Raw genomic sequence first — 24,278 nt, forward strand, 5'->3', positions numbered from 1 at the left:
CCTCTGACGGACACTTGGGCTGTTTCCAGATCTTCGCTATTGTGAACAATGCTGCCACAAACATGGGGGTGCATTTCTCCTTTTGGAGCCGTTCTACGGTGTTCTTGGGGTATATTCCTAAAAGTGGGATAGCTGGGTCAAAAGGCAGTTCAATTTTTAGTTTTTTGAGGAATCTCCATACTGTTTTCCACAGTGGCTGCACCAGTCTGCATTCCCACCAACAGTGCAGGAGGGTTCCCTTTTCTCCACATCCTCGCCAGCACTTATTCTGTGTTGTTTTGTTGATGAACGCCATTCTGACTGGTGTGAGGTGATATCTCATTGAGGTTTTAATTTGCATTTCTCTAATGATTAGTGATGTTGAGCATTTTTTCATATGCCTATTGGCCATCTGTATGTCCTCTTTGGAGAAGAGTCTATTCATTTCTTTTGCCCACTTTTGGATTGGATTGTTCGTCTTCCTGGTGTTGAGATTTACAAGTTCTTTATAAATTTTAGTTATTAACCCCTTATCAGACGTATTGTCAAATATGTTCTCCCATTGTGTAGTTTGTCTTTTTATTCTGTTCTTGTTGTATTTAGCTGTGCAAAAGCTTTTTAGTTTGATATAGTCCCCTTTGTTTATCCTGTCTTTTATTTCACTTCCCCATGGAGATAAATCAGCAAATATATTGCTCCGAGCGATGTCAGAGAGCTTACTGCCTATGTTTTCTTTTAAGATGCTTATGGTTTCACGGCCTACATTTAAGTCTTTTATCCATTTTGAGTTTATTTTTGTGAGTGATGTAAGCTGGTGATCTAGTTTCATTTTTTTGCAGGTAGCTGTCCAATTTTCCCAACAATTTTAACCATTTGTTAAAGAGGCTGTCTTGACTCCATTGTATTTCCTTACCTCCTTTGTCAAATATCAGTTGTCCATAGAACTGTGGGTTTATTTCTGGGTTCTCTGTTCTGTTCCATTGATCTATATGCCTGTTCTTATGCCAGTACCAGGCTGTTTTGAGTACAATGGCCTTGTAGTATAACTTGATATCAGGAAGTGTGATACCTCCCACTTTATTCTTCTTTTTTAAGATTGCTGAGGCTATTCGTGTTCTTTTTTGGTTCCATATAAATTTTTGGAATATGTGATCTATAACTTTGAAGTATTTCATTGGTATTTTAATTGGTATTGCATTGAATTTATAGATTGCTTTGGGTAATATTGACATATTAATGATGTTTATTCTTCCTAACCATGAGCACAGTATATGCTTCCACTTGTTTGTATCTTCCTTGATTTCTTTTATCAATGCTTTGTAATTTTCCGAGTACAAGTCTTTAGTATCCTTGGTTAAGTTTACTCCTAGGTACTTTATTGTTTTGGTTGTAATTGTGAAGGGGATTGTTTCCTTAATTTCTCTTTCTGACTGTTCATTGTTGGCGTATAAAAATGCCTCTGATTTCTGAGTATTGATTTTATATCCTGCCACTTTGCTGAATTCATTTATCAGGTCCAGTAGTTTACTGACTGAGACTTTAGGGTTTTCTATATACAATATCATATCATCTGCAAATAATGATAGTTTTACTTCTTCTTTTCCAACTTGAATGCCTTTTATTTCTTCTTGTTGTCTGATTGCTGTGGCTAGGACTTCCAGGACCATGTTAAATAAGAGTGGTGAAAGGGGGCACCCCTGCCTTGTTCCTGATCTTAAGGGGATTGCTTTTAATTTTTGCCCATTGAGTATGATGTTGGCTGTGGGTTTCTCATAGATGGCTTTTATCATGTTGAGGTATGTTCCCTGTATTCCCACTTTGCTGAGAGTTTTGATCATGAATGGGTGCTGGATTTTATCAAATGTTTTTTCTGCATCTATTGAAATTATCATATGGTTTTTCTCCTTCTTTTTGTTTATGTGATGAATCACATTGATTGATTTACGAATATTGTACCAGCCTTGCCTCCCCAGAATAAATCCCACTTGATCATGGTGTATGATTTTTTCCATATATTGTTGGATCCGGTTTGCTAATATTTTGTTGAGGATTTTAGCATTTATATTCATTAGAGATATTGGCCTATAATTTTCTTTCTTTGTGTTGTCTTTGCCTGGTTTTGGAATCAGAATTATGCTCGCCTCATAAAAGGAGCTTGGAAGTCTTCCTTCCTCTTGAATTTTTTGAAATAGTTTGAGAAGAATAGGAGTTAGTTCTTCTTTCAATATTTGGTAGAATTCAATTGTGAAGCCATCGGGCCCTGGACTTTTCTTTGTTGGGAGTTATTTGATAACTGTTTCTATCTCATTTGGTGTAATCGGTCTGTTTAGGTTTTCTGATTCTTCCAGATTGATTTTTGGAAGATTGTATGTTTCAAGGAATTTGTCCATTTCATCTAGGTTGTCTGGTTTTTTGGCATACAGTTCTTCATAGTATTTTCTTACAATATTTTTATTTCTGTTTTGTCAGTTGTTATTTCTCCACTCTCATTTCTAATTTTATTTATTTGAGTCCTCTCTCTCTTTTTCTTGGTGAGTCTAGTTAAAGGTTCATCAATGTTGTTTACCTTTTCAAAGAACCAGCTCCTAGTTTCATTGATCCTCTGTATTGTTTCTTTAGCTTCTATGTCATTTATTTCTGCCCTGATCTTTATTATTTCCTTCCTTCTACTACATTTGTGCTTTACTTGCTGTTCTTTTTCTAGTTATTTTAGATGCAGGGTTAAGTTGTTTATTTAAGCTTTTTCTAGCTTCTTAAAGTGTGCCTGTAGTGCTATGAACTTCCCTCTCAGTACTGCTTTTGCTGTGTCCCATAAGTTTTAAGTTGTTGTATGCTAATTGTTATTCATTTCTAGGAATTTTTTTATATCTTCTTTGATCTCATTTTTAATCCATTTGTTATTTAACAACCTGCTATTTAGTTTCCATGTGTTTGAGAATTTTTAAGCTTTTCTGTTGTGGTTCATTTCTAGTTTCATGCTGTTGTGATCAGAGAAAGTGCTTGATATGATTTCAATCTTCTTAAATTTGTTGAGACCACTTTTGTGCCCTAACATGTGGTCTATCCTAGAGAATGTACCATGAGCACTTGAAAAGAATGTATATTTTGCTGCTTTAGGGTGAAAGGTTCTGAAGATATCTATTAAATCGAGTTGATCTAGTGTTTCCAATAAGTCTGCTGTTTCTTTGTTAATTTTCTTTCTTGAGGATCTATCTAGTGATGTTAGTGGAGTATTGAAATCCCCTACTATTATAGTATTGCTGTTGATCTCACCCTTTAAATCCATCAAAGTCTGCTCTATATATTTAGGTGCTCCTATATTAGGTGCATAGATATTTATAATAGTTATATCTTCCTGTTGGATTACTTCCTTTATCATTATGTAGTGGCCTTCTTTATCTCTTACTATATCCTTTGTTTTAAAGTCTACTTTGTCTGAAATAAGTATTGCTATCCCAGCTTTTTTTTCATTTCCATTTGCATGAAATGTTTTTTTCCATCCTTTTACCTTCAATCTATGCGTATCTCTTGTAGACAGCATATGTACGGGTCCTGTTTTCTTATCCACACAGCTACCCTATGTCTTTTGATTGGATCATTTAATCCATTTACATTTATGGTTATTATTGATATGTAGTTGTTTATTGCCATTTTATTCTTTAAAGCTATATTCCTTTTTTGCTATATTCTTTTCCCACTTTGATCTGTTTACAACAGGCCCCTTAACATTTCCTGCAGCATTGGTTTGGTTGTAATGAATTCTTTGAGTTGTTTTTTGTCTGGGAAGCTTTTTATTTCTCCTTTGATTTTAAACGATAGCCTTGCTGGATAAAGTAGTCTTGGTTATAGGTTCTTGTTCTGCATTGCTTTGAATATTTATTGCCATTCCCTTCTGGCCTCAAGTGTTTCTGTTGAGAAGTCAGATGTCATCCTTATGGGGGCTCCTTTGTAGGTGATAGCTTTTTTTCTCTTGCAGCTTTTAATATTTTCTCTTTATTGCTTAGCTTTGGTATTTTAATTATGATGTGTCTTGGTGTAGGTTTCTTTGGGTTTCTTTTTAATGGAGTCCTCTGTGCTTCTTGAACTTGTGAGAGTTTCTCCTGCATTAATTTAGAAAATTTTTCAGCTATGATATGATTGAACAAAGTCTCTATCCCTTGTTCTTTCTCTTCTTCTTCAGGAACCCCTATGATGCAGATGTTATTTCTCTTCATGTTGTCACAGAGCTCTCTAAGAGTTTCCTCAGACTTTTTGAGTCTCTTTTCTTTTTTCTTCTCTGTTTTCTTACCTTCATTCCAGTTGTCCTCCAACTCGCTGATTCGATCCTCAGCTCTGTCTGTCCTGTTTTTAATTCCTTCCATTGTGGTCTTCATTTCTGATATTGTATTTGTCATCTCTGACTGATTCTTTTTTATACTTGCTATTTCTTTATTTAGGTGTTCATAATGACCATCCATTGTTGTTCTAAGATCCCTAAGCATCCTTACAATCATTATTTTGAACTCCACATCTGGAAGTTTGATTATTTCCATATCACTCAGTTCATCTCCTGTATCTCTTGTGGTTTCATTTGGATTGCACTTTTTTGTCTTCTCATTGTGTTTGGGTGTTTTATTTGTAGAGTTGGTTGAGTCTAGGCTTGGTGTTGTCTGCCTCCAGTTTTCAGTTGTGTTATTTCTAGGTCTTCTTGGGTTGGTATCAGCTATTATTTGTAATCCACTTTCGGATTTGGGCAGCTTTGAAGTTTTGATTTGTTTTCTTAACAGGTAATAGTCTTGTTTATTGATCTCAGCAGTGGGCTTCCTTGAAACTGTATCCAGGAATGTGATGGGTGTAACCTGAGACTCTGAAGGCCTCTTCAGCCAACTAATCTCTCTGGGGGCAGGGTGTTTTCTCAGCTTCAGTAAGGGGAGGTGTATCTCAGATCTCCATGGAGACCTGAGTTACTGCCCCTCCTCCCCACTTCTTGTTTTCAGCTGTGTCTTGTTGCGCTGATTGGAGCTGGAGAGATGTCTGGCAATCTCTGATCCGGAAGCAATTCAGTACTGTTTTATGGAGGGTTCAGTCCCTCCCCCAGCTATGGCCACCTCCAGCACAGATGAGTCAGCTTTTTTAGTTCATCTCCTGCATTCCTAGCCCCTCACAGTCTGTCCCTCTCTCTGTCCTTTCCACTTGGGAGATAAGCTGGTCTTTTCAACACACCTTGCTCCCTGGTCACCAGGCATGTGGCTGTGAGCAGTATTTTTTGCTCTTTTCCCTGAGGTGAGATTCCCTCTGGGCTCTCAGCCTCCCCCTCCCCTTCGTTCCTGTAACCAGGTGAGATTCAGTCGCTCCCTACCAGGTTTGTTGTGGCTTCTTCTTTGCTCCTTGGTTTTTGAGAGCTGTTCTTGTAGTTCAGAGTAGATTTTTCACACTGATTTTTCCTAAATTGATTTGTATTCCAGTTTGGTAGTGAGAGCTGGGCATCTGTGCATCTGCCTACTCTGCTGCCATCTTCTAATCTATTCAGTATTTATTTTGATAACTGCCATCTTGGATTTATATCTTCCATTTTATTTTATTTAGGTCTTTTTATTTACTCTGCTTCCCATGTTTATTTATCTTTTTCTTTCTTCTCTGCCTATTAATTGATTAATGAGTTTTCTCTAATCTCCATTTTTCTTCTACTGAAAGGAAACTCTCTATTACTATTATATGGTTACCATTGAAATTATAGCATAAATACTTGTCTATTGAAAGTCAAAATTAAGTAAAACTCCAGTGCTTCAGCTACAATCACTCTCTGCCTTATTATATATTGTTGTATACACTCTTTTTTTTTCTTTTTTGAAATAGAGAGAGAGAGACAGGCAGACAGGAAGGGAGAGATGAGAAGCATCAATTGTTTGTCATGGCACCTTAGTTGTTCATTGATTGCTTTCTCAAATGTGCCTTGAAGGGGGAGGGACTCCAGCTGAGCCAGTGACCTCTTGCTCAAGCCAGTAACCCTGGACTCAAGCCAGCAACCTTTGGGCTCAAGCCAGTGACCCTAGGGTCATGTCTATAATCCCATGCTCAAGCCAGTGACCTACGCTCCTGCTGGTGAGCCCCTGCTCAAGCCAGTGACCTCAGGGTTTTGAACCTGGTTCCTTAGTGTCCCAGACTGACAGTTCCTCAACATCCTAGGCTGATGCTCTATCTACTGCACTATTGCCTGGTCAGGCTCGTTGTATACACTCTTGAAACCATCTCCACAGTCGAGATAACAGATATGTTCATCACTCTCCAAAAGTTTGTTTGTGCCCCTTTGTAATTTTCCCCTTCCTTATCCTACTCCTTCCCCATCCACAGGCAACCACTGATATGCTTTCTGTCACTTAGATGGATTTGAAGTTTTCTAAAATTTTATATTAATAAAAACATACACTTTGGGGGGCAGTTTATTTAACTCAGCATAATTTTGCATCTATCAATAGTCTTCTGTTTTTTATTGCTCAGTAGTAGTCCAGTGAAGAGATGTGCCAGTTTGTTTATCCATCTCATGCGTGTGTTCCAGGAGTTGGGACCCAAGGGTCCAAGACCCACTGTAGGTTCTGGGCTTCATGCAGGAAAGAATTCCAAGTCAAGCCAGCATAGAGTTTAAAGTAAAAGTGTGTTTATTAGTGCAGCAGTGAGACAGAGAATGGGCTGCTCCATGGACAGAGCAGCCGCCCTTCAGGGGAATTTGCTTCCTTTATTGAAGTTTATTTAATGAGGCTAAGGGTGTAAGGTATTCAATGAGGGAGAGAAATATTCAGGGATAGAAAAGAGACAGAGATTTCTCAGAGGAGCTCCACTGGCCATGTTGTGCTCTTATATAGGCTTTCTGTTTCCGATTATGGCAGCAGGGTGTGTGTCATTTTGCACAGTAATATATGACAACGAACATACAATGAGGCCAGGGGTTACTTTTAGGTGAAACCAGTCACTGTGTTGGATGGAGCTGCTCTCTGCCTTCTCTGAACCATAAGTGTAATAGGGGTGTGGTCTTACTTCTTGACTATTCCTGTAACTTTTATGAATTGCAGATGTTCTGCCACACACCCTATTTCATATTCACCTGTTGATGGGCATTTGTATTGTTTTAAATTTGAGGCCATTAGATTGTTATAAAGTTTTTCTCTACTCCATGATTATAAAATGTAGCCAAAATGTATTTCTAGTACTATAATAGCTGCATATTTTGGCATTTAAATCATAATCTGTCTTGATTTTATTTGAGGAATAAAATATGCTAATTTAAGATAGACCTAATTAGGCCCTGGCCAGTTGGCTCATGGATAGAGCATCAGCTAGGCATGTGGATGTCTTGGGTTGATCCCTGGTCAGGGCACACATGAGAACTGACCTTCTGCTTTTCTCCTCATCCCTCTCTCCTTTCTCTCCATCTTCCCCTTCCACAGCCAACAGATTGATTCGAGCATGGTCACTAGGCACTGAGGGTAGCTCAGTAGATTTGAGCATTGGCCTCAGATGAGGGTTGCTGGGTGGATCCCCAATGCAGGTGCATGCAGGAGACTGTCATTCTAGCTCCCCTCCTCTCACTTAAAAAAAAAAGATAGACCAAATTAAATTTTTCTGAGGAATAAGTCAATTATGGCAATATTATATATTGACAAATAAAGCTTTGTATTAATTTGACACATGATCTTTTTTATATTTAATTCTTGTAAATATTTAGGTCTTTTGTAGCTCCACATTTTATACCATTGATATTTGTAGATTCCTAAATAAACACATTAACATTTGGCAATTTATATTCTTTGCTCTCTGTTTTTTATTTGTTTGTTTGTTAAAACCTTTCTTAATTACTCTCAAATTTTTATTCATTCATCTAGTTAAATTTCAGAACAGTCTTATTGATTTATAAGAGATAAACACCAGCTTGAACATGGGTTTACCAGCTTGAACATGGGGTCATAAACATGACCCCATGGTTGCTGGTTTGAGCCCAAGGTCGCTGGCTTGAGCCCAAGTTCGTTGGCTTGAGCAAGGGGTCAGTGGTTCAACTGGAGTCTCCTGGTCCAGGGACATATAAGAAAGCAATCAATGAACAAGGAAAGTATGGCCCCTGGCTGAGTAGCTCAGTTAGTTGGAGCATCAACCTGATGCTTCAAAGTTGCAGGTTCAATATCTGGTCAGGCACATGTAAGAGTCAATCAAGGAATGCATAAATAAGTGGAACAACAAACTGTTGTTTCTCTCTCTTTTTCTCTCTCCTTTCCTCTCTATAAAATCAATCAATAAAAATGTTTTTTTAAAAGTCATAAATCCCTTTGGAATTTTGGTTGGAATTTATGATACTGTAATTAATAATAAGAAATATATATTTAGCTTTTGTGCAAGTTTCTAAAAGAAAGTGGCAAGAGCTTCTAACACCCTTAGCATTTCTTAAGTGATGAAAGTGATAAGGTCTTTTGTTATGTTAATAGTGACATTTGGAATTCACTGGAGGTTGGTTTCTAGGAGAACCAATTACAGCGGTACCTTGAGATATGAGTTTAATTTGTTCCATAACCAAGCTCGTAAGTCAGTCAACTAGTATATCAAACAAATTTCTCCCATTTAAAATAACTGAAATAGATTTAATCCATTCCAGCCCTGTGAAACGTCCCCAAACCATCCTAAATTATAAAAAAGACATGTTTTTAATTAAGAAACACACATGTATACTTTACCAATGCAAAACGAAATATATGAAATAAAAGAAAAAAGTGTTAGTTAGTACTGTATTCTTACCTTGGAAACAGATGAGTGTGGCTAACAGAGGTGAATGGCGGAGGAGGAGGGAGGGAGGAAGGGATGCAGGCACTGTAGACATGTAAACTAAAACTGCACTTTCTTAACACTAAATGTAAACTAAAACTGCATTTTCTTTACTTTAAACAGAACTAAAACTGCACTTTCTTTACTTAAAATGAAACCACAAAAACTTAATTGTAAAAAAATGCACTTTCTTAACTTTAAACTTAACCTAAGCTTAACATTACATATTTTTCATTTAATCATCTCCTGTTTTTGCCTTTTTGGCTGCACTTTCACTTACTGGACTTTTGAATAAAAATCTATCCAAAGAGGTTTACTTTTGCCTGCCTTTTAAAATGTTACAGAAATGTGGCAAACAAGTGTCATTAAAAAGTGCTGAAGCACGACCAGTTGAAACTTTTTCTGGGTGTTTCTTTTCAATGAAACTTGAAAGCTTCTCCTACATTGCCAGCATGTCTTTAATTTCACTTGTAGAAATCACTTCCTCCGACTCTACCTCCTCCTCACTACTAATCTCTTGCAGAAGCTCCGTATGTTGCATCATCTGTAGCTCCTTCAACTCCTCAGTTGAGAGTTCCTCCTCATGTTCCTCGATGAGCTTGTTTACATCACCCTCATCTACCTCCAGACCCATCAACTTTCTGAGGGACACAATCTCCTCCAGTGCTTCTACCCATGTCTCAGTCTCTGGTTCGAATCCTTCAAAGTCCCTATCTGCAACAACATCAGGCCATAACTTTTTCCATGCCGAGTTCAAGGTTCTTCTTGTAACCTCTTGCCATGCCAAGTCAATAATGCATAAACATATCACGATGTTGTAGTGATCTTTCCAAAACTCTCGAAGGTTAGATTTGAATTCTCAGTCACCTCAAAGCAGTGGCAGAACAAGTGCTTCGTGTAAAATTTTTTAAAGTTGGAAATGACCTGCTGATCCATAGGTTGCAAGATTGAAGTCATGTTGGGTGAGAGGTAAGGACTTTCACAAATTTGAACTCATCAAGAATGTCATCTTCAAGACCAGGTGGGTGGGCTGGAGCATTATCAAAGATTAGTAATGCTTTCATTGGGAGTTTATTTTCTTGAAGATATTTCTTCACTTCAGGGCCAAAGATGAGATTTGCTCATTCAATAAAAGACTGCCGTGTAACCCGTGCCCTAGCATTGGTGCGCCACATAACCTGCAGATTTTCTTTAAGAATCTTGTGAGTCTTAAAGGCTCAAGGATTTTTGGAATGATACACTAGCAGTGGCTTTATTTTACACTCACCACCAGCATTTGCACACAATGCAACGGTCAGAAGGTCCTTCATGGGTTTATGGCTTGGCAACCTCTTTTCCTCTGCGGTGATGAAAGTCCTCCAGGGCATTTTTTTCCAAAACAATCTTGTTTCGTCACAGTTGAACACTTGTTGGGGGATGTAGCCCTCCTTTGTGATAAGCGCAGCAAAACTTGCGATGTACTCCTTAGCTGCCTTAACATCAGCACTCGCAGCTTCACCATGCCTCACCACCGAGTGGATGCCAGATCTCTTCTTGAAATTTTCAAACCAGCTGTGCCTTAAATGTATCTTCTGCTGCCTCTTTTGAGATTGATGGTTCTTTCTTCTTCAAGTCACCGTAAATAATACATGCCTTTTCGCATATTAGAGTCTCCATCACTGTATCTCCTGCCAGCTCTTTCTCTTTAACCCACACCAGCAGAAGCTTCTCCATTTCTTCATAGATATTTGTCCTTAATTGAAACAGAATTGTAGTTCCTTTCACTGGATTTGCACTTTTGATGGCATCCTTTTGGGTAAGAATGGTACAAATTGTAGATGTATTGCGGTTGTACAGCCTTGCCAATTCAATCACTCGTACACCATGCTCATGTTTTTCTATTATTTTTTGCTTTACTTCTATTGATATCTTTCTCTTCTTCTTCTCTCCACTGTCCTTTACACTCACTTTCTTTGGCCCCATAATAGCACACAAAAAAAGTTAGTAAAAAATGCAAAAATAATGAAAGAACAAGTACAGCACAAGAGATTCAACTTGATTCTGCGGGTTACGTGAGAAAGAACGAGATACTGGTGTTGTGCTGCTGATACTGGACCCGTGCGCCAACATGTCAACTAGCAGCAGCTTCCCGAATTATGACTCACATCTTGGAATTTCGCTTGGATCTCAAACAAAAATACGGACCGAGTTGCAGCTCGTATATTAAAAAAAAAAAAAAATTTCATATGTTGGTCTGCTCGTATCTCAAGGCACCACTGTATGTGATTTGAAGGTTGGAATTTCCAGTTTTTTGGAGGGTTTGAGGAGAAAAGTGGGGAAAGGAGAGAAAAAGCAATGAGACTAGGAGGATACCTGAAAAATGTTGGTGTCTGTGGAGTTGATGAGAAATAGTTAGAAGGGTAATCTATGGGGCTTTTGATGGATTGAAAGTTGCCATGCAGCTGATGTTCAAAGTGGTCTAGTACCTTGGAAAAGGGATGAACTTTAGCATAACATACATAGGAACATGGCCAATTGTAGAAAGCTTCTCTTCTTCATGTGACTGTCAACTCAGTTAAATAATTAGTAGTGTAGCACCAAATGTGATTGGAATTTAACATACTTAGTTTGCTACTTGTCAACTAAAATATTCAAGCATATTAGACTACAAAATATTGACATTCAAAAACACGGTATCCATAGGCAGTTGCCCTTGCACAGGCCAGACAGTGGTACTATTGAGAGTAGAAACAGTGAAGTGCAACATGTGCTTTGAAAGGGAGGCAGAAAGGTTATGGAAATGATTCACAGGGCACCAGACTTGGTCTGGGTTTATATAGTTGAACTCTACTTCAACTGACAGTAAGAAATACATTTCACTCATGTTAGGCAGAATGATACAGGGTTTTAAGTGACAGACGCCATCTTAGGAAGCAAACTAGTTCACCCTGGGGGAAGTGGGCCCCTATCACCTGAAGAGAATATTCTCGCACTGATAAAAGGGCTTATTAGGTTGTTTATTGCTTTGGATTATACAGCTTTAACAAATCATGGGTGGCTCCAAGCCCCCTGGGTTACTGTTGGGCAAATAAGTTTATAAAATTTGTGTTATTTGGTTTTGCTCACTTTTATTGTTAAAAATGGTTCCTGCCCACATAATGATGCTGTCAGGTGATACTGCTAATTACCTTTCTGCTTGGGAAGGGGCTTGGTTATGCTAATGTGTGCTGGAGGAGGGGTTGTTGCGCCAAAAATTTTAAGAGAAAGAGGCCGCGATTTTGAAGGGAAGAAGCAGCCAAAATGGCGGTGTGCTGAAGGGGAACAGAGGCGAGGGGCTTTGTGAGCTCCACTGAACTGGTGGGGGCCTTTGATTCTAGAAAAACTAGAAGAAAGTCAGTGTCTTTGGGAGCCCTGAATGGAAAGGGAAGTGTTTTTCCACTGTGTATTTACTTGCCAGTTGGTTGCGAGGCTAGAATAAAGGTAATGGCCCACCATTTCTTGGCTCCATTGTTTCTCTACCATCTATCTAAATCAAATGTGAACCTGTACCTGCACCTGCCTGGCAGCTGTGATGGCCGTGACTACTGGCCCTACAATTATCATGTGCCACTTGGCTGTATATAACAAATTCATCCCTTTTTGGGTGTGGACATCTATGAGCTACCATTTTACTGCCACCCAAGAAGCTGCTTTTGTCTGTAAGTCTCCTAAAAAATTCTTGATGTAATTCTGGAGAGCCAACCTCTTTTTTCCATCTCTCAGCTAAAAATGAAATCTTTTTCAAGGACCCAGAACTCATGACAACGATGTGAGGTGAAACACCAGTTTCACCAACCATACAAATTCTTATTCAATTTGTTGCATCTCTTGGGTTTTGTTCTAGTTAACATTTTAATAGCAGTCATATTCTTTGAATTAATCTCTTATATAACCAATAATGGGTTATAATCTTCAATTTAAAAAATGTGGGTCTAGGAAGTTTAGGAAAATCTTTCTTATTTTATGTGGCTGCATTTTGTGCTTACACTCGTCATGTGTGATTAGCACCATTTACTAGTTGATAGCAGGGTACAAAAATTTTACTTTTGTATTATCTAACAGGAAGAAATTATACGTGGCAGTTCAGTTTAGATTTAAGATTACATATTGGATCCTAGAAATTCTAAATTTATAATTTGCTATTTATTGTCTATCATTTTCACAGAACCATATGTTCCTCAAGGCAAGGAAGTTAAACTTAGTTTCATATCCCCTAAGATAATATATTGCCCTGAATATAATGATCGCTTAACACTATTTTGTAGTATGATTAAATTGAAAACTAAGTAATAAATATGTCATGTGTTTAAATTAAATAATAGAATTCCATAACCTTGAGATCTCAAGATTTTTTTAAATTAGTATTGCTATCTTACATAGACTTATAAATTGAGTTTTCAAAATAATTTCATTTTCTTCCTAGTAGACTTCAGTTTGCTTAGTACTTTGCAGTTTCCTTGTTTTTCTTACATAATATTATCACAGTTGAAATTACAATAGCCCAATGAAGTACACAGACATCATTCCCACTTCTATCGAGCTAAAAGTCAAAGTTGATAGCATAGTTTAATAAAAGAAACTCGTGATCTCAGCTACATCTGTGTCTATAGATTCTCATCTTTGTCTACCACCCAAATTACTAAGCAGCTTTATCAATTACCTGTGATTCTCTCTTATCCACCCCAAATTCATGATGCCTTAAAACTCTGTACTTTTGTAAGCATTGTTGCCTGACTGAAATGCCATTCACTCTCCTGCCCCATCCTCAACCTTGCCTGAATAATTTCTACCTCTCTCCAATGTCTGTACTTCAGGTAGTGTCTAACAGAAGTGGGATGAAACCAGTCAGGAGGATATTAGCATAAACCAGTCAAAAGATAAGTGAATGAATAAATGAACAAATGAGGAAGCAGAACAATAAGCCCTGTACCCTTTATTGGAATGTATGGCTACCAATATAATCATCTTTCTGCCTTTGGAAACAGGGTCTCTCTTGTGATACCTCCATGCCAAAGGTCCCGCTATGCCACCTACTTTGATGTTGCTGTTCTTCGCTGCCTACTTCAGCCCCATTGGTCTGAGGAAGGCACTCAGTGGTCTCTGATGTACTATCTACAAAGGCTGCGACACATGTTGGAAGAGAAGCCAGAAAAGCCCCCAGAACCGGATATTCCTCTCCTGCCCAGACCCAGGAGTAGCTCAATGGTGGCAGCAACTCCCTCACTGGTGAATACCCACAAAACCCAAGTAAGAGAGACTTGGTCCATTGTCATTTGAATCAACAACCTTGGTCATAACAGACTCTCTTTTTCTTCTGTGCATCTAGCTCTTACTTATTGCAGTATTGATTATTTGGTTGATGGACGACTGTGATGTTGTTATCCCTTTCTTTCCATCTTTTACTGCTGGATCCTTTCACTGCTCTTTAGCATTTAACTTACCATTCAGAGAACTGCCATCTGAATGCCTTTTGTACACACTAATCTAGGGCAAGCCTCTGTTGATCCAGAATAGTGGAAAATTGGGTTTTAGATAATGAAAACACAACATAACACAAAAAGTTCTCATATAAATCTGTTGATTACCGATATCATAAAATGCGTGACATTAGAGTTTTACTGAATATATTTTAACCTCTTTTGCATAAGTCAAAATTATCCAGTGCCTCAATGACATCATTAGGAATATTGTTTTTTGATATGTAGTCTTGTTATTTATTATAGATGATTGGAGTAATGAACTGATTGTATATTAATGTTATAACATCCCCTGAAAATCATTTTTTTATTTGAACACTTATTCTGCCTCTCTTCCTCATCAGCACCACATGTTTAATATTTAGAGAAAAATGTGATTAGCAGTATGTTCCAGTTGTTTGGGTTTACTTAATTGTGAATTGGCTGTGTCTGAGAAATGTCTGCACATTCTCAAAATAAACATGAGCGATGAATACAACATCAGGCAGAAAAGGAAATATACTTTATTTTAGTAGCAGCTGATTCTGCCCAATGTAAATATCTCCTTTGGTGAATCATTGAATGGAAAAATCACATTTTTTAATAAAAAGAAAAAAGATACCTATCCTCTTCCTCTTTTCTTATCTTTTCTGATCATCACAGTCTCATTGTTGAGAATTCCAAACAGAAGTTACAGTTCATATGAATCATATCACCTCAGGAGCAGGATCTGGATTCTGAAAGTCTGGGTACAAGTTAAATATTTCATGATATCAACACAGAAGGCATATTCCTATTAAAAATGACATCTCAGTAAGAAAAAATATTTGGATATAAAGCCAAAAGTCCTGATCATTAAGTCTACCTTTGTCTATTAAGGATCTCACCATGAAGTGTAATGAAGAAGAAAAATCTCTCAGTCCTGAGGCCTTTTCTAAGGTCTCGTTGACCAATCTGCGTAGGTCTGCAGTACCAGATCTTTCTTCCGACCTTGGCATGAACATATTTAAGAAGGTGAGTAGAGCCACTTATGCTTTTGATATTTTGGTAATAAAAAAAATCATTGGGGGATGAAGTGCTTCTGATTATACTGCAGCCTGGGGCAGGATGGGAAAGAGACCTCAGGGAACAGAAGTCAGCTCCCAATTGCAACATGACCTTGGACAAATCCCTCTTTGTGCATGACTGTGCCACCCATTCTAAGTGTTGTTACAAAGCTCAGTCTCGATGATGTATGTATCATGCTTTCAGTAGTGTGATGGTAGAGGTGTTTTGTGATAAGCAATTATGTTAACGTATACTTGTATGGTTCATCTCTTTTTATCAAGTACTTTATGTAGTAAATAGCTCTTGTTTCATCCAAATAAGATCCTTATTCTCCCCATTTTGCACGTAAGAAACCAGGTCTTCATGCATTTCTTGGAGTGGTGGAACCATCAGGGAACATTTATTGTTGCAGTCATCTATGTTTTAAAGATAACAAACCAACCAAGCTTTGTTAATAAAGTAAAAAATACTTATAACAGAATATTAGATTTACTACTGTTACAATTTCTCCTCATGAGTAAGGTACAGTGTAGGTTTCCATTCAATGAACATTTCTTAAGCTACTACGAGGAGTTAGAAGCCTATAGATGAGAAATTAAAGATGGTGTCTTTTAATGCAAAGGATTAAGAGCAACTTGAGAGTCAGTTGATTAGAGTTCAAATTCTAACTCTGCCACTTTCAAAGCTGTGTGATACTGGCCAAATGATATGTATCAGTTTTCTAAATGATATGGTTGGTTTACAAAACCATATATCAGTTTCTTCATCTGTAAATTGGGTGCATATTATACTTACCTCAAAAAGTTATGAGAATTAAGTGAGATAATGTCTGTAGAGTCTTTACTGTGACCAGTGTTTAATAAGTACTCCATGAATGTAATTATTATTCTCAGAGAAAGAGAGTGAAAAAGAGAGAGAAAGAGAGATGAAACATGAGAAACCTTACGTAGTTTGTAAAAGTCCAAACTCCACCTCTCTTTTTTTATAAGTATTTGGAGCCAATCAAATAGAAAATACATAATATGGCATGACCAGGTGGTGGTGCAGTAGATAGAGCATTGGACTGAGATGCAGAAGACCCAGGTTCAAACCCCCAAGATCACTGGCTTACGCACAGGCTCATCTGGTTTGAGCACAGCTCACCAGCTTAAACCCATGGTTGCTGGCTTGAGCAAGGGGTCACTCGGGCTGCTGTAGCCCCCCGGTCAAGGGACATAGGAGAAAACAATCAATGAACAACTAAGGAGCCGCAACAAAGAATTAATGCTTCTCATCTCTCTTTCTTCTTGTCTGTCTCTTCCTATCTGTCCCTATCTCTATCTTTCTCTCTGTCTCTGTCATAAAAAAAATACATAATTGTATAGAATAATATATGTGTGGTGGCTTCATTTTCTATTTTTCAAAATGATGTTATATTGATGAATAACAGAGAACATTATTTTCTTACCTATGAGCTCAAAATATTGCTAAGAAAGAAGCCATATCCACCTTCATTGATAATGCAGTAATAGGTAATGGCCATTGTTTTTCTAAAAATGTCTATAATATCATTCTAGAGGAAAAAAGGGGCTTTCAGTACTGACTGCACATGAGAATTTCTTGGGAGCTTTTAAAAGTTCAAGTGCCCAGTCTTGACCCCAGATCAATTAATTCAGAATTGCTGAGGGTTAGGCCCAGTCATTGGTATATTGTAAAAGCTTCCCAAACAATTTTAAACTTGTATTTATACTGGACCTTGAACTTGACTGGCAGCAATAATGGGTTTGTATGAGTGCATGCTCTGCATCTCCTTTGACTCTCCTTATGAACAGAAGCACACATTTCAAATTGTCTGGCTGAAACAATTGATCTGGATCTTAAAAGTGGAACAGAAGGCCCTCTCCGGTTGGCTCAGTGGTAGAGCATTGGCCGGGCGTGTGGAAGTCCTGGGTTCAATTCCCAGCCAGGGCACACAGGAGAAGCGCCCATCTGCTTCTCCACCCCTCCCCCTCTCCTTTCTCTGTCTCTCTCTTCCCCTCCCGCAGCCAAGGCTCCATTGGAGCAAAGTTGGCCTGGGTGCTGAAGATGGCTCCATGGCCTACACCTCAGGTGCTAGAATGGCTCTGATTGCAATGGAGCAACACCCCAGATGGGAAGAGCATTGCCCCCTAGTGGGCATGCCGGGTGGATCCCAGTTGGGTGCATGCAGGAGTCTATCTCTGCCTCTGGGCTTCTCAATTCATAAAAATACCAAAAAAAAAAAAAAAAGGAACAGAAAATTCTTCCTGGTCCATGTGGTGACTGGGGATCCTATGCTCACCCAGTGGTTCTCAAATTTTACCATGCATCAGTATCACCTACAAGGTTTATGAAAACACACCTTGCTGAGCCTCACCTGCTGAGTTTCTGACCCAATTTGTCTGGGTTGAACCTGAGAATTTGCGTATCTAATAATTTCCCAGATGACCTTGATGTGGCTGGCCCAGGTACCCCACTTTGAAAAGCACTCGTCTAACCCAACCCCGCAAAAAGACCTAGACAACATGTTTACCTTTGCCTTCCTTTCTTTCACTCTTGAAGCACATTGTAGAAATTGATCCATCTCTATTGTATAATATTCCTTGACCTTCTGGATCCCCTCTTCCTGGAACATTGCCTGTATTTTACTGCGGGGCCTGGAACCTCTTGGGAAGCACACTGGAACCTCTCCTTTGCCCTGTGCCTAACCTTTCACCTCTCACCCTCCTAGTTCAAGAGCCGCAAAGAGGACCGGGAGAGGAAAGGCTCCATCCCGCTGCACCACACGGGGAAGCGGAGGCCGCGGCGAATGGGGGTGCCGTTCCTGCTGCACGAGGACCACCTCGATGTGTCCCCCACCCGCAGCACCTTCTCCTTCGGAAGCTTCTCTGGGCTTGGAGAAGACAGGCGAGGCATTGAGAAAGGAGGCTGGCAGACCACCATTTTAGGTGACCGCAAGGACCTTCCGAAATTGGGCAGAGCTTAGTGGCCTGTTGAGCAATCTGGCCGTGGGGCTCCCCGGGAAAAACTGCCTCTTCTTTGACTACTTTAGTTAAGAAATTTGGGCCCAAATTTTATTTGAGCCCAATTTGAGCTTCACAGTATAAAATAGTGCTGTGTCTTGACAGCCAAAGAAATGCAGATAATCGAATTAATTAAATCTTGTATAATTAGACAGGTGATGGCCCTATTTCTTAAATACTCTAGATGTGGAATCATAGCCTTAGAGGGTCATAGGCATTAGCTTTCATTGTGAATCCAAAGACAGACTTTAATTTAATTTGAATGCTAAAAAGGAAAGAGTAAAGAAAAGAAAGAAACATTATTTTTTCTTTCTTTCTGGACGGCATAGAAAGAAGGCCAGCTTCAGATGAAGAGCTGTCAGCTAGCCGGGGCCCACCAGATGGTTTCTGACAGTTGGCTTAGATTGGGGCTGACCTTCTCACAGGAAACTTCATCCATCACCTTGACCTTGTGTGTTCCCAAGGCCAGTTCAAGTCATGCTCTCTGTGCCTCACATGCTTCCTGGTTCCCCCTCCCTCTCACTGCCATCCTTTCAAAAGACAGAATCTCAGCAGAGCATCTTGCAGGAGTTAAAACCTTCTCGCGGCACTCTTGTCCACCTCAGGGAAATTCACCCGGCGGGGCAGTTCGGACGCGGCCACGGAGATGGAGAGCTTGAGTGCCAGGCACTCACACTCTCATCACACCCTCATGAGCGACCTGCCAGACCACTCCAACAGCCACGGAGAAAACACCGTCAAGGAAGGTGGGTCGGAGGCAGTGCCTGCAGGCGGGACTTCAGGTTCCTTTTCTTGTTTCCTGTTTTTCCTCCATGTTTCATTTTCATTGTAATCTGGCTCCTTGTGCTTTCTGAAAACGTGCATTCATGTATTCTGTTGCTTAGTAATTTACTTGTGAGCCTTTCTTCGCATTTCCTTAGCAGCAAGAGCTATTGAGCAGCCCGCTATGAATACCATATGTCTCAGAGAAAAGCAAGGGCAAGCCATTCATCTTTGTTTTCAAAGATCATAGACCCACTACACTAGACAAAATGTGGGGAATAGCTTCATTCCCCTCTAGGATGTCTCTCTGAAGGGTTTGTCTACTTTCAGCAGAAGGAAAGTCACTAATTCCTATTTCAGACAGCTTGTACTTCAGATAAATGCATTATGTTCTTTTTCTGAACAAAGGTGCCTCTGGGTGAAATCCGAGACAGGTTTTTAAGAGTATAAGGTTATTACGTTCTTAACCTATGAGTATAAATTAATCCCTTATTTCCCTAGATTCTATTTAAGAAGTTGATGATACCTATTAGTGACCATAACAGATTTATGTCCCATTACTCTAAAGAAAAGGAGAAAAAAGAAATCCTTGTCTGTCATAGCTTAGTATACTACATAGGTAAGACCAAATATTTCAACAGCCACAAACTTGCAGTGGAAAACTTCAACTAAACTAGTTTAACTCTATTAATAAAGTCTGTCATCTAACAGTGGGTAAAATCCACTTAATACACAAAAGTTAAATTCTAGCCAGGGTCTTAAAGAAACCAGCTAGAATTCACATTTTTTCTTAACCTTCATAATTTATCAGATATTCATTACATGACCTTAACCCCTGCAGCAGTTCTATAGGAGTTGTAAATAGTTCTGTGACTGTAAGTCAAATAAATATCTGTAAAAGCTACAGTCGTGATTGTCGTCATATTTTAAATAATAATATAAGTGTCTAATGTGATGTTCCAGATTAATATGGAGAAAACTAAAACATTGCTTTCCTTTTATTAGTGAGATCCCAGATTTCCACTATCACAGTTGCAACGTTCAATACCACATTGGCGTCATTCAATGTAGGCTACGCAGACTTTTTCAATGAGCATATGCGGAAGCTCTGCAACCAGGTGCCTATCCCAGAGATGCCACATGAACCCCTGGCATGTGCGAACCTGCCTCGAAGCCTCACAGACTCCTGCATAAACTACAGCTACTTGGAGGACACAGAACATATTGATGGGACCAATAACTTTGTTCATAAAAATGGCATGCTTGACCTTTCTGTAAGGAGCAAGAATTTTTCTTACTGGAGCATGAAAGATATTGACTCTATGGTTCAATTTTTACTAGGCTGTGTAAAGTGAGCATGTGGATTCATAGAAATGTTGGATCTTGAAATAAAAAAGCCATCCATATAAAAAATTTACAGTATGTTAACCCTCTTAGAGATTCCTTTCCCTTTCTGCAGGCATTATCCCAGAAAGATTTGATCTGATCTGATCTCAGTATATTTTTAGTTCAAAGACATTAGTGAATCCTGAATACACATATATAAATATACATAAATTTGAGTGTGTTAGTTAAGTCCCTTTTTTTCTAGAATGAGAGTAAAAAATTCTCAGGTTCTTTTTTTTGTTTGTTTGTTTTTGGTAAAAAGCAGCATGACTGTAAACCTCTCGCATAGCAGGGGAAATGAACAGAGGTGCAATGAAAGATTTAAACTTGCATTCTCAAGGATGCCTGTCTTGATTATAGTTATTGGCAAATGAAAGGGTTGTAATAGTTTACAATTTTATTTCACAGAATTTTTTGTTCCCACATTAAGGAACCTGGCTCAGCAAATAATTTAAAATACTAAAATAAAAAAAAAGGACGTAATTTAAAAATGCAAATACTTTGTATTTAAAATTGAAGTGTAAATAATGACACCATGGTGATGTGCAAAATTTTCTTTATGTGTACATAAGGAAGTCATTTTTTCTTTATCTTTTATTGGTGGGGAGTGAAAGGCAGAGAATTCAAATACTTTGATTTAAAAAGCAATTGAAATGGTTTTCATGTGGGCAAATAATTCCTCTCCCATTAATTTATTATGCTTCACTATCCCCATTAACTGTCTATATCACTGAAAGTCTGGGAATATTTAAGTGAGATAATACACATATACATTTTTAATTATTTGGGTGGTTTTTACACAAGGCTCCAAATCAACTTAAGTAGGAACATCTAGAAATTACCTGAATTAGTTATACTCAAGTGCATAGAACATCTTAAAGGAAATTGATTAAATAGAATAATAGAATCTATGTAGGAAGAGATAATATAAGGAATTTCATTACCCTCTGTTTATTTTTGTCTTCCCCAGGTGGTTCTGAAGGCTGTTTATCTTGTCCTTAACCATGACATCAGTTCTCGCATCTGTGACGTGGCACTCAACATTGTTGAATGCTTGCTTCAACTTGGTGTGGTGCCCTGTGTAGAAAAAAACAGAAAGAAGAGTGAAAACAAGGAAAATGAGACTGTGGAAAAAAGACCAAGTGAGGGAACCTTCCAGTTCAAAGGAGTATCTGGAAGTTCCTGTGGATTTGGGGGCCCTTCAGTTAGTGGAACTGGAGATGGTGGAGGAGAAGAAGGAGGAGGTGGAGATGGAGGAGGTGGAGGAGGTGATGGAGGAGGAGGTGGAGGAGGTGGAGGTGGCCCTTATGAGAAGAATGATAAGAACCAAGAAAAGGTATGGCTGAACTATCTTCTGTGTCCTCATGAATATTGCCGCTAATTTATTTCCAATGTGTGTTTCTCAGCAATTTGTTGACTCAGAACAAGAACTAGTCACTAGAACAAGAAACTGGTGAGTCTAGAAATCTCTTCAGCAGGCATTAGTGAAAAGAGATGAAAGTGTATTCTAAATTCAGTAACTATTGCCATACAAGCAATGTTAGGCCTAATTCCTTGGTCATGTTTTTTCTGTAGGAGAACATGTCACATATACTACATTGTCATAATTCTCAGTGTGCCTCCAAGGATAGCCTCTTTCTCAAAACTTTCAGGGTCTGACTTAATTGAGCAGTGCTTTAATCTTCTCAGGCTGCCATAAAAATAGTATTGATTGGGTGGCTTAATCAATAGAAATTTATTTCTCACAGTTCTGTAGTCTGACAAGTCCTAGATTAAGGTACAAGCAAAGTTTCATTCTGAGGCTTCTTCTCTTGATTTGTAGGTTGCTGCCATCTTCCTGTGTACTCACATGTTCTCTTTTTTCTGCATACACAGAAAGAGAGAGAGCAAGCTCTGGTTTCTTCTTATTAGGACCCTAATCTCATTGGACCAGGGCCGCACTCTTATGACTTTATCTAAACCTAATTACCTCCCAAAAGCCACATCTCTATGTCTTGTTACATTGGGATTAGAACTCTGACATACAAAATTGCGTTAAGACATAAACATTCCAATAATAAAATGTAGTATTATTTTTCCTCAAGATAAAGTCATACTCTTTTTGTAATGAATGTACTTTTGGGCAGCCAACTTCAATCAGGGTTAAGGAGAAAGAAAGGGAAAACTTGTTTGATTGGTTGGTTGATTTATTGGTGTTAGTTTGGAAGACTAGCCTTGCTATCTTAAGTCTCAGTTGTCACATTCCAATGACTTTGGCTTTTTTATTACTGACCATTCCAGAATTTAATTCCCGTTGCCTTGCAATACCTCGTTTATGATCTTTGTACTTAACATCAAGAATTAGTTTTCTCCTTTAATTTGTGTTGTAAAGAAGAATTACCACAGCTTAAATTCACATGATTTATACTGATTTCAATTTTCAGTTTAGTAGAAAATGCTGTTAATAAATTTAAATCAACAAGAGATCTGAAACTCTAACAGGTGACATAGTAGGTCAAGTGTTTACAAGTATAAGATTACACTGTGCAGATTTCTACCATCTGCATATTATCTACTCTATAAATTGTCCATTTTTTTCTTAAAGGTTATTGGGTTTTTACATATGAATAGGTATTATAATGCTCCTTCCTCTTTTATAATCTTTTTTTCCACCTCCTTCTAGTCCCAAACCTGGATGAAGGATTCATGTGCATTTATCATCTGTGTTTCTTCATCTCATTGTTTACTCCTGTCCTCTCAATATTATTGGACTCTGATCTAAATATTCCTATCCCAATATTTTTGAGTTCCTGAACCTTTTCTTCAGGATTTTCTTCTACTAGTATAATCAAACATATGTTGTTTTCCAGTTCTAATAGTATCTTCTGGTAGTTAAGGTTCCCAACTTCTTACCTCCCATATATCACTGATGACAATCCAAGGGTCCTCAGATTTAACTTTAGATGAAAGTTATCTAAATGATACAGATCACAAAGGATTTTATCTTAGACCCTAAGATCTAGAGGGTCGTTCAGTAAGCAGTTATGTAAGAATTAGCAACCAATTACAATCTGTAAGGACCAAATTTATAAACACAAAAAACAGTGAGATTCTTACTAAAGTTCCATTTTTTACCTATCAATCTAGACTGGTCACTAAAAGAGGTAATAGATGGTAGTATGTTCATTACAATAGTCAAGGGGGAAAAAGAAAGAAAAAATAAAAGAGACTTGAGAAATTTTGATAAGCTTTTATCAGTAAAATGTAAACATTCCAACTAACTTGATGAGGGCTTTGCTGTATATCCTAAGAATCTCTCAGGTTTATTATTAGCATTGTATTTTTGTTTTTAGTTCTGATTTTTTACCTAGTTAGTATTTTTATCTAATTTCCTTTTTTTTTTTTTTTTTTTTTTTACAGGGACAGAGAGAGAGAGAGAAAGAGAGGGATAGACAGGGACAGACAGACAGGGATGGAAAGAGATGAGAAGCATCAATCATTAGTTTTTCATTGCAACACCTTAGTTGTTCTTTGATTGCTTTCTCATATGTGCCTTGACCACGGGCCTTCAGCAGATTGAGTAACCCTTTGCTCAAGCCAGTGACCTTGGGTCCAAGCTGGTGAGCCTTGCTCAAACCAGATGAGCCCGCACTCAAGCTGGCGACCTCGGATTCTTGAACCTGGGTCTTCTGCATCCCAGTCCGACGCTCTATCCACTGCCCACCGCCTGGTCAGGCTTTATCTAATTTCTTATTGAAGACTTGCAAGTCTCTTGGTTATGTAAAATCTAGATATTATACTAGATACTTGATGATATGTATTATTGTGACCAAAGTTATCACTTTTG

At 38.4% G+C, this 24,278-nt stretch overlaps 2 protein-coding genes across 7 annotated transcripts in view; one reads left to right on the forward strand and one right to left on the reverse strand.

The window, feature by feature from the left end:
* ACADL (acyl-CoA dehydrogenase long chain) overlaps positions 1-24,278 on the reverse strand; it is a 711,748-nt gene that overhangs the window by 339,946 nt on the left and 347,524 nt on the right. The gene's annotated exons all lie outside the window — the stretch shown is intronic.
* UNC80 (unc-80 homolog, NALCN channel complex subunit) overlaps positions 1-24,278 on the forward strand; it is a 200,524-nt gene that overhangs the window by 24,831 nt on the left and 151,415 nt on the right. For all 6 annotated transcript variants that reach the window (XM_066346738.1, XM_066346740.1, XM_066346741.1 and 3 more), the window contains exons 8-13: positions 13,767-14,028; positions 15,117-15,251; positions 18,013-18,229; positions 18,910-19,050; positions 20,072-20,340; positions 21,423-21,788. In XM_066346738.1, the coding sequence (XP_066202835.1) occupies positions 13,767-14,028; positions 15,117-15,251; positions 18,013-18,229; positions 18,910-19,050; positions 20,072-20,340; positions 21,423-21,788 (1,390 nt within the window). The remainder of the gene's footprint in view (positions 1-13,766; positions 14,029-15,116; positions 15,252-18,012; positions 18,230-18,909; positions 19,051-20,071; positions 20,341-21,422; positions 21,789-24,278) is intronic.

The sequence above is a fragment of the Saccopteryx leptura genome, chromosome 7 (genome assembly GCF_036850995.1).
Source record: "Saccopteryx leptura isolate mSacLep1 chromosome 7, mSacLep1_pri_phased_curated, whole genome shotgun sequence".
NCBI classification, from domain to species: domain Eukaryota; kingdom Metazoa; phylum Chordata; class Mammalia; order Chiroptera; family Emballonuridae; genus Saccopteryx; species Saccopteryx leptura.